Here is a 10979-nt window from a genome sequence, read left to right on the forward strand (position 1 = left end):
GACTGGGGAAGGGAGAGCTTGACTGGGAAAGGGAGAGCTTCACTGGGGAAGGGAGCGCTTCACTGGGGAAGGGAGAGCTTGACTGGGGAAGGGAGAGCTTGACTGGGAAAGGGAGAGCTTCACTGGGGAAGGGAGAGCTTGACTGGGAAAGGGAGAGCTTCACTGGGGAAGGGAGCGCTTCACTGGGAAAGGGAGAGCTTCACTGGGGAAGGGAGAGCTTGACTGGGGAAGGGAGAGCTTGACTGGGAAAGGGAGAGCTTGACTGGGGAAGGGAGAGCTTCACTGGGGAAGGGAGAGCTTCACTGGGGAAGGGAGAGCTTCACTGGGGAAGGGAGAGCTTGACTGGGAAAGGGAGAGCTTGACTGGGGAAGGGAGAGCTTCACTGGGGAAGGGAGAGCTTGACTGGGGAAGGGAGAGCTTGACTGGGAAAGGGAGAGCTTCACTGGGGAAGGGAGCGCTTCACTGGGGAAGGGAGAGCTTGACTGGGGAAGGGAGAGCTTGACTGGGAAAGGGAGAGCTTCACTGGGGAAGGGAGAGCTTGACTGGGAAAGGGAGAGCTTCACTGGGGAAGGGAGCGCTTCACTGGGAAAGGGAGAGCTTGACTGGGGAAGGGAGAGCTTGACTGGGGAAGGGAGAGCTTGACTGGGAAAGGGAGAGCTTGACTGGGGAAGGGAGAGCTTCACTGGGGAAGGGAGAGCTTCACTGGGGAAGGGAGAGCTTCACTGGGGAAGGGAGAGCTTGACTGGGAAAGGGAGAGCTTGACTGGGGAAGGGAGAGCTTCACTGGGGAAGGGAGAGCTTCACTGGGGAAGGGAGAGCTTCACTGGGGAAGGGAGAGCTTCACTGGGGAAGGGAGAGCTTGACTGGGGAAGGGAGAGCTTGACTGGGGAAGGGAGAGCTTCACTGGGGAAGGGGAGCGATCTCACTGGGGAAGGGAGCGCTCTCACTGGGGAAGGGAGAGCTTCACTGGGGAAGGGGAGAAAGAAGGCGTCAACAGCGAGGAGAGGAATGCTCGCGGCGGGGCTGCCGCCCGACGTGGCGGCGCTGCTGCCGCGCGGCGCCGCGACACTCGCGCTGAGCTTCTGCCCGAGCGAGGTCCCCGCCGCGGCGGCTGCGCTCCTGAGGGAAGCCGTGGAGGCGCAGCGCGGAGACACGGCGCGGGGTGAGCAGTGAGACGGGGTGAGGGGACGGGGTGAGGAGACCTGGTGAGGGAACAGGGTGGGGAAATAAGGTTAGGGGTGAGGAGACAAGGGTGAGTGATGGAAGGGGCAGGGTGAGGAGACAATGGTGAGTGATGGAGGGGACAGGGTGAGGAAGTAGGGTGAGGAGACAAGGGTGAGTGATGGAAGGGACAGGGTGAGGAGACAATGGTGAGTGATGGAGGGGACAGGGTGATGAAGCAGGGTGAGGAGACAAGGGTGAGTGATGGAGGGGACAGGGTGATGAAGCAGGGTGAGGAGACAAGGGTGAGTGATGGATGGGACAGGTTGAGGGGCGATGAAGTAGGGTTAGGGGTGAGGAGACAAGGGTGAGTGATGGAGGGGACAGGGTTAGGGGTGAGGAGACATGGGTGAGTGATGAAGGAGACTGGCTGAGGAAGCAGGGTGAGGGGTGAGGAGACAATGGTGAGTGATGGAGGGGACAGGGTGAGGAAGCACCAAGGCCCTGTCAATGTGTTTCCTGCTCCAGAAATGTCAAAGGCAGCACTGGACGTGGCGTGGGAGGGCCTCAACTCTGCGTGCTGGCGCGACGTGAGTGTGGAGTGGCGACGGTTCTATGCACTGAGCGCCCTCGTAGCGGCTCTGTGGGAGGTCAAGGCTGGGGAAGAAGAGAACCTCAGGGTAGGTATGAAGTTGCTCATGTCCAGCATACATGTATCATCTATATAATCGTATAAAAGGCTTCATATTTCTGTAAGGTTATCACACCTTTACAGCATTATCTTGAGTATTTTTTGTTGTACACTGTTCAGGATCCAGTGAGACCTCATTTTGACAAAAATAGTCCAGTAACCTGGGGTATTAAAGATAAACTGTGGAGGACCTTTGGAACCTCATTTGCCAGTAAAAAATATGATTATTGGTTTTTTACCCTTCTATCTGGCAACAAAACTGACACCTTTTTTACATGGAGTCATGTTTGCATAGACCACAATACCTGCAGTCATAATGCAAACAAAAAACATAACTCTGATAATGTGCACTGTCCTTGAAGATGATTGGTCCACACCCGAGACAGCTTTCTTTAGAGCGTAGTCTCACATGGGTTGGACCAGATGATGCCAAAAGGCACACAACTCAAAGACAATGCACCATCAGAGTATGAGAGCTCGGGGTAAGCATTTACACCATTGGAACCTCATTTGCCAGTAAAAAATATGATAATAGTTTTTTTTACCCTTCTATCTGGCAACAAAACTGACACCTTTTTTTACAAGGAGTTATGTTTGCATAGACCACAATACCTGCAGTCATAATGCAAACAAAAAAACATAACTCTGATAATGTGCACTGTCCTTGAAGGTGATTGGTCCACACCCGAGACAGCTTTCCTTAGAGCTAGTCTCACATGGGTTGGACCAGATGACGCCAAAAGGCGCACAACTCAAAGACAATGCACCATCAGAGTATGAGAGCTCGGGGTAAGCATTTACACCATTGGAACCTCATTTGCCAGTAAAAAATATGATAATTGGTTTTTTACCCTTCTATCTGGCAACAAAACTGACACCTTTTTTACAAGGAGTCATGTTTGCATAGACCACCACAATACCTGCATTGTCTTTGAGTTGTGCGCCTTTTGGCGTCATCTGGTCCAACCCATGTGAGACTAGGCTCTAAGGAAAGCTGTCTCGGGTGTGGACCAATCAACTTCAAGGACAGTGCATACATTATCAGAGTTATGTTTTTTGTTTACATTATGACTGCAGGTATTGTGGTCTATGCAAACATGACTCCTTGTAAAAAAAGGTGTCAGTTTTGTTGCCAGATAGAAGGGTAAAAAAACAATTATCATGTGGAGGACCTATTATATAACCTTCAACAAAGGCCAGAAAACCCTGGCGCAGATCGTAAAACGGTGCAGATCAAGCGGTGGGGCCAATGTGGGGAAGAAGCAGGGTCGAGAAAGGAACTGGTGGAGCCAACATAGGAGGAGAGACAGCAGGTCAGCGAAATTAGCCAAACACGTTGACGAACGTGTTGAGTTTTTTCATTGTTATTGCGCTTTCCGCTACAACCAATGCGGCATCACCAAATAATGAATGTGGTGACGGGGTGGGACCAAATAGGAGGGACAGGACAGTCGGGGAATGGCCTTAACGGTGAACGAGGCTCACAGGATAACTTATCAGATCATAATGCCATTTTTCGCATGCTCCATTTGTTTATCTTCCCAGGAGGCTGTGCGGTTGTGTGACCTTGGTCTGATCATGGGAGTGGCGATTCTCGATAACATCCTCATGCGACTGGTTGCTGTGCTGCAAAAACGTCTCACTGGACTTAAGAGGTCCCATGACCGGTTAGACGATGCGCCATGTGACCTCAAGCACCCTGATGCAAAGGTAGCCACACTTGGTCATGTGCGTTTAAAGTATTGACTGCTGTCAAATTTTAAAACTAATTTTATTTGACCAGGTAAGGGCACACTGAGCTATACAGCTCTTTTCAGAAGCGACCTGGCCACAAATGATAGCTCAACGAAGTGGATTATTATGTGGAAATGTATATCAGCCATATTTCTAAATGTGGATCCAAAAACTGGAGGACCCGGAGAAAAATCCACGGGGAAAACATGCAAACTCCAAATATACAAGCGTCAAAGGCCAGACTGCTCAGGGGACAAGTAATTTAAACACCGCAAACTACGACGGTTAGGGGTTACCACTACTTGTGGTAACTTGTGTTCAGTTTAGCGCACACACCCTAGCACCTGACTCTGCCGCATGATACACGAGAATCTATTCTCTTGTGGCCTGCATGTGCACCAAACTTGGTACGTGCACCTAGGGAACGTTACCACCCTGGTTTTGAAAGATGTGTGAATTATGTTTTATGGGGAGATGTGTCCTTTTGTGGACATGTATTTTCACCATACTTTAGTGTGGCTTTAAGTTTTAAAACCCTATCGAATATTGTGCAGATGCATGAATATTGGCACCAGTAGTGTTATCATTGGAGCACTGTGAAACTGCCGAGACAGGCTACGTTTGAAATCTGACCACATCAGAAATATCAAATGGTAATGGGAGGTATTTGTCTTTGTGTGTGTGAACCTGGCGACCAGAGTTCGATTCCCGCTCACGGCCAACACGACCAACACCAGTGACGATTATCTGTACCGGTCCTAGGCCTCCCCTAGGTCAACTCGGCCTCAAATTAGTACCTGGTGCAGTGTGTAAACATCGCCACTTGGGAGATGAAGGCGGCCGGGCGTGTTGCTGGCTAGCCCTCCCTCGTGTCCTGTGCCGGTCTTCATAGGTGCTTGCTGACAGCACTTGCCCCAACAGTCTGTTAAGGCTACACGGGGTGTCTTTGTCTAGGTGTGCCGCCTCTCCCCTGAGCGGGCTGTACCGCAGCTCATGTGCCCATCCATTGACACATTCCGTCGACTGCACTTGCTGCCCGCTGAGCCCGTACTTCTGCAGGACACAGTCTCCCACTGGCCTGCTCTCACCAAGTGGAGGTTACTGCTCACCTACCTTTCTCACATTTTGTAGCTTGGCTCTGACTGTTGAGTGAGTGCTGTTATCATATCAATTAATGTGCCTATTCCGGGATAATGAGGGGGACCATGAGCTTACACAACCACCATTTGTTTACGAATTTGTGGTAGCACCCTCACTACACAAACATTTTATTACTCAATGCTCTGTTTTATTTAAATACATAATTACTTGATGGCCCCTTTCAATGTACCTTTAACAGCAGAAAAAAACATGTAAACAAAGGATATTAGCAAATAATAAGCCAAGGTGTTGGTTTAAAATAAGCCAGAAACCCAAGAGTGTACATTACATGTTGATACTGCATTCTGTGAACTTTTTAATCCCCCCTCTATTTGCGGTGAATCAAACCCTTGTCACCAAGATGAAGCCGAATATATTTGTAATCCCTATCATTACCTTAATGCTATGGTGACATTACCTTTGCATCTATGGTGAATGCTCCATTGACGGACACTCTCAGGACTGACCTAGGTGGAGTATTGTTGGTCTTTATGCTGAATAATTTGGCTCCATGATCCCCATCACGAGCCATTCTAACTTTGTATTTAGTAGAGTGTGGTCCTGAAAATAAGTTGTTGTACTGTCTGTCTGTTCCATTGTTTATCCTCTCCATCTTCACACACCACACAAACAATCAGGGTAAGGTATGGCCAAATAACCCCCCTAGCCTGCACGGCATGGAGAGGCCCTCATCCAGCAGTGGATTGATAAAGGGGCTATACATGTAATGACACTTTTTCCTGCATTCTGTTGGACGAAATGGGGTTCTTTGTTTATTGATGTGTGTGCAGCTTGGGTTACCTAGTGCGCATGGCCGGTTGCCGAACTGTTCCAGTGGAGCTTGGCTCGCGCTACACAGACGCTCATTGGACTCAGACTCTCATGACGCTGCAGGAGTTTGTGGAGAAGTACATCATTAATGCGGTAAAAATGCACATGATTTGCGACCATTAGGAATCTCCAGTATTAAGTGTGTTTTCTCTCTCTCTGTGTGTCTCTGTTGTCTCTCTAGTATTTCCTGCAGTTTGGTTTCTTTCTCTCTCTGTCTGTGTTGTCTCTCTCTGCTTGTGTGTCGGTCTTTGTGTCTCCGTGTCTGTGTCTTGTCTCTCTCTCAAAATTTCACACTTAACTTCTAATTTTGCAATCTTTGGAAGAACGTAATCAACCAGGCTATGCGTTAATTGTGTGTTGACCGACTCATTACATTTCCAAATTTTACTAAGTTTGTTTGATTAAGTGTGTTTTCTCTCTCTCTCTGTGTGTCCTCGTGTTGTCGCTCTAGTATTTCATGCAGTCACTAAAGCTCCAAATCTCTCATTGACATGCTAATTTCTCTACCCCCCCTCTCTCTCTCTGCCCCCTCTATTTAAGGCCTCGACACAGAGGCGTTGTTTCTCTGTGTGCCTATGTGTGTCTCTCTCTGTGCTATCTCTCTCTGCTTATGTGTCTCCGTGTCTGTGTTTTGTCTTTCTCTCAAATTTAGCAATCTTTGGAAGAATGTAATCAACCAGGTAGGGTGTTGACTGTTATGTTAGCCGACTCTGTGTTGCATTGCATTATATTTCTAAGTGTACTAGGTTTCTTTTCTCTTTCATTTGTACCTGATGATGATTGCTTGTGTTGCAATCGAAACGTCGTATGATATTATTTCATTTATTTTTTCTTTCTACGTGACTTTACCGAAAGAACCAAAGAGTAATTCCTGCAGCCACGAAAGCTCCAAATCAAGTTTGAATCTCCAGTATTTACACCACCGTCAGTCATGAACATCTCCATCTCCTTTCATTCATCACGATTCGCTTCTCGAAAGCATACGTCATTTATAACCATTATCCTTTATGTTTATTGCATTGTTCTTTATAACCATGTTCATATCATAATCGTTACATCACAAATTATGTTATGCCTGTACGAATACATTATATATGTTTGACCTTACTTCCATGAACAGTTGCTGTTATTGGCATATCTGGCACTAATCCATGATCTTCCCTAAACTCCCTTGTCATTGGTTTATTGGCACTTTAATATCACCTCATCACCCCAGCAATGCGCCATAGTAACTGTTACCTTCTTGAGCCCGTTTGCCTGTGTACCTGCTACTCTGTTTTGCAAACATGATGCAGTAAACCGTTAAATACAGTGGAACTCCTCGTATCGGTGGTGTTGATAGGTGGTGCACTATTCCCAGATCCCATATGAGTTAATCTGCAAAATTAACAAGTGTTGTGAAAGTAACTGCTGAAAGATAGCATTGAATAATATTATTTTTTTCACAGGAGTCCCAACCAACAGTGGGTTACCTGGCTCAACATGAACTGTTTGATCAGGTGGGACACTTAAGAACGTACATGTACCCACTTATATACTGACATCCATGTGTATGTATTTATACGCTTGAGTGGATATGTGCGTCTGCAACAGGTATGGGGAACAATACATAAAAACCTTTAGTTATGGTTTAAAATAAAATCGTTATGTTTTGTTGTGGGTATTTTTTAATTCCATTCTATTCCAGGATCAAAACATGTTTTCAGAATGGACTTTTGAAATTCCTATGAAATTATTGGAATTGAATGAAAGGACTTCATCGGGAAACATGATTGTAGCATGAACACGTGCTGAACTCTGCCTAATAAAAGCATGTGTTTTTAAAAATATGCATAATATGTAGTGTTCATGCATGTGTTTAAGAAAACCAGACAGGACATCAGCTCACTGCATTTAACAACCGTGGTTATAATCCTGGGTAGTTAAAGCATGTGAATTAGACACCAACTTGAGTATGTTCTCAAATCCGTGCGTTCCTATTCTTGTCTATCACAGTAATTCTAGGCATGTACCTGTCCATGTTAATTTGTGCACTTTTCAGCTTGTGTTCCATTTATGTCGCATTTTTTGTGATTCATTTTGTAATCATGGCGAACTTATAAACACTTACCCAGATGTATACAAATGCACAGCTGATGTTCGCAGTTGTGGTACCAGTAAATGTTATGAGCGCTGTGTTGTTACACCTGCTTGTTTACAAGGGTGTAATGGTGGTGCTGATTACATTAATATTTCTTGTGCAGATCCCAGATCTTAGAAATGATATTGTTATTCCGGACTACTGCTGCGTGTCAGAACGAGAAGGAGGAGATGACGAAGAGGAGGGAAGCGAAGAGGTCGTGATCAATGCATGGTTCGGCCCTGGCGGCACGGAAAGCCCTTTACACCATGACCCGCAGCACAACATTTTGGTGCAGGTACACAAGTGTGTGTTCACCCAGAGGCACTTTGAATTGCTATAATAACAACCATCTACACCACAAATGGTAGTGTGACATCCTCAAGGCACTAGTGCCAACCTTGGCACAACACTATTCTTCATTCACCACTAAGTGACGTAGTCACTGTCACATTTGGATCTTCTGGAGTTTGCATTAGCTGACTGACAGGAAGTCACGGGTCAGAGCTGGATGATGTAGCTTAACAGAACAGAGCGACTGGAAAAACAGAACAACTTTAGAACTCGGTCAACTTTCTGCGTTAGCCACACAGTGCAATGCTCTCTGTTTCGAGTGTCACTTTGCTGCCTCCTATTGGTAGAAGCGAGAAGCCATTTGTCTCACAATAGATACGTTGTGAGTTTATTACCCACAATGATATGACAACATAGTTAACTAGCATTCCATTGCTTGCTGGAGCAGGGACACTGACTTATTTTATGACCTTACAAAATATGTGTACATCCTTGTGTTGTTTCTACTACATTGCTGTGTATGCATATTTGGCACAAATTATTAACAGGTTGATTCGATTGTCAACATAAAAATCGGTAGTAGAGATATTTGCATACGTTTTGCAAAACGGAACGACAAAGGACGTTTGTAAACACGTGAATCAGGGCTGTAACGTGCATTTAGCTTTTTAATTACGTGACCGTGTGTATGTGTGCGTGTTCATTAATGTGGGTATAAAGGTATTTGGACAGAAGTATGTGCGCCTCTACTCTCCAGAACACACTGACAAGCTGTACCCTCATCCATCACACCTGCTGAACAATACCAGTCAGGTACAAACACCAAACACTGGCACATCACACTGTTTTGTCTGTCGATGATGTTGACGGTGGAAGCTTGTTACAGCGAGGAATTGTGCTATATCACCCACAGACTGTGAACATTGCCTGTTGTGATGGTCAATGTTTACTATCATCTGTCTCCCCCTCCTACTGTCGTCGTGTCCCAGGTGGACGTGCTTAGGCCCGACACGTGTCAGTTTCCCCGCTTCACCGAGGCCCCGTTCCAGGAGGTGGTGCTGTCCCCCGGAGATGCACTCTTCATTCCTCGCAAGCACTGGCACTATGTAAATTCACTCAGCCACAGCTTCTCTGTGTCCTTCTGGTGGTCTTGATCACACACGCACACAAATGCAAGGGCATGGACGGGCTACATCTCGCTTCGTAGGCTGGCAGAGACGGTGCTGTTCATGGCAAATACACAGGCCAGAATGCTAAAGAATTGGGTTTGTTGTACTAGCACCACTCACAGATCCCTGTGCTCATGGTAACACACTGCACCAGGTACTAGGTTTTATTTATTTATAAAGCACCTTGAATCAAAGATCTCAGCACTGTACAAGACAAAGCAGATGATACCCCACATGATAAATTGTAACTTATGAATTGTAAAATAAATATTAAAAGCCATTTGCTGAATTACCTCAAAGATTTATAAATGTAAGTGTATAAATACGTTTTCAGATGAGCTTAGGCCGAGTTATCCTAGCAGCGATGCAGTGGTTCGTGCATTGTGCTATGAACCTAACGACCTGCATTTGATTCTCAGCCGCAACTAGCATAATTTGTGAGTGATATCTGAACCGATCCTGACCTGCCTTCAACCTGTGCTGACCAGCATGGTGAAGTATGATAAAAACGGCTTCCATGACTGACATGGCATGTGGAGGCCTTCATCTAGCAGTGGATTGACAAAGAACTGTAAATTATATTCTATGGTTCTTTTGGTAAAGTCACGTAGATAGAAATAATAATAATAAATAAAGTGACTAAAAAATTATACAAATATCACGACGTTTCGATCGCAACACAAGTGGTCGTCATCTGAATATTCTTTTTTATTCATTTTATTTTTATTATTTTATTGTTATAATTTTTTTCTATCGACGTGACTTAACCGAAAGAACCATAGAATGAATTCCTGCAGTCAAGAAAGTTTTAAGTCAAAATTTAACTAAATTATATTATTAATCGGGGAGGGAGGGTAGTCCAAGCCAAGTTTGTATGCCAATTGCCACTGGTATTGTGACTTTACAAAACCAGTAATGTTTGCTCTTATGGAATTATTTGTAAGAGTTGAATGTTATTCAATATAAGCCACAAACAACACCTTGTGGAAGACCGAACACAGAAGATCCCTGAGTTTCATCTCCCACGAAGCTCATGGTCCACCCTAAACTGCATCTACTGTGCAAACCATGACAGTTGCAGATAGCTGATGCAAATGGAAAATAAAAAACTCGTGGTCATCCAGAACAGACCGTATAACGTATAATGACGCAATGCCTGATCCACAAATAAGAAGGAGACATCACAGCGGTGATGACACACTCCGCTACTCCTGACGCAGTTGACTGGCTTGACCACCTGAATGTGAAATTGTAGTTGTTGGTCTGCATCTTCATCAGCCGTATGAAAGAAAAATATTTGCTGAGTCGGTAGACCCATGCTGTTATGCCCTGAATCCAAAATGTGCTAACTATACAAAGTTATCCACTCTTTCCACCTGTACAGAAGTCTGTTATCCAGTTGTACATAAAGGAAACAATTGAAAAATTGGTGTTTTTTATGATTTAAAGTGTAATTTTGATGTGTTGCATAATAAACAAGCACACCATATTACACTTAGTCTCAGTATTAAATGTATTGAGTCAATGAGTGAGAGATTGGTCACAGGGTATGTAAGGAAGGTTGCTATCACGGTGGCGAAATGTTATCTCCCTCACTTGGTATGCAGTAGGTTGTGGGTTCGATTCTGACCCTGAAGATCGTGAATGTTCTCACGTTCTCGCCGTGGTCGTGCGGTTGTTATTCCGGGTCATCTGGTTTTGCTCTCCAGATTTGGAAACATGCGTTTAGATTATTTGGTATCAATTCCCACATAAAAAGCTATTTCCACGGGCTGTCATGTGTGGCCTGGTTGCCTCTGAAAAAGAGCCACTAGCTCAGTCGGCTTTATCGGCTGAAATAA

The 10979-nt window shown here is 45.4% G+C and overlaps 1 protein-coding gene across 4 annotated transcripts; it reads left to right on the forward strand.

Annotated features, from left to right (window-relative positions):
* Positions 1-920: 920 nt before the first annotated feature.
* LOC133346946 (bifunctional peptidase and arginyl-hydroxylase JMJD5-like) lies at positions 921-10630 on the forward strand. Of its 4 annotated transcripts, none has more exons than XM_061558773.1 (9): positions 924-1161; positions 1689-1840; positions 3397-3561; positions 4540-4682; positions 5517-5649; positions 7005-7055; positions 7800-7973; positions 8727-8782; positions 8959-9130. In XM_061558773.1, exons 1-8 carry the CDS (start codon positions 1008-1010, stop codon positions 8766-8768), a joined length of 1014 nt encoding a protein of 337 aa, XP_061414757.1. In that variant the 5' UTR covers positions 924-1007; the 3' UTR covers positions 8769-8782; positions 8959-9130. The 4 variants fall into 4 exon arrangements, with proteins under 4 accessions (XP_061414756.1, XP_061414755.1, XP_061414757.1 ...); XM_061558770.1 differs by having other exon boundaries at positions 927-1161; positions 8690-8782; positions 8959-10630; XM_061558772.1 differs by lacking the exon at positions 3397-3561 and having other exon boundaries at positions 921-1161; positions 8690-8782; positions 8959-10630.
* Positions 10631-10979: the final 349 nt, after the last annotated feature.

The sequence above is a fragment of the Lethenteron reissneri genome, chromosome 25 (genome assembly GCF_015708825.2).
Source record: "Lethenteron reissneri isolate LAM-NWPU_2019-01 chromosome 25, ASM1570882v1, whole genome shotgun sequence".
Classification (NCBI taxonomy): Eukaryota; Metazoa; Chordata; class Hyperoartia; order Petromyzontiformes; family Petromyzontidae; genus Lethenteron; species Lethenteron reissneri.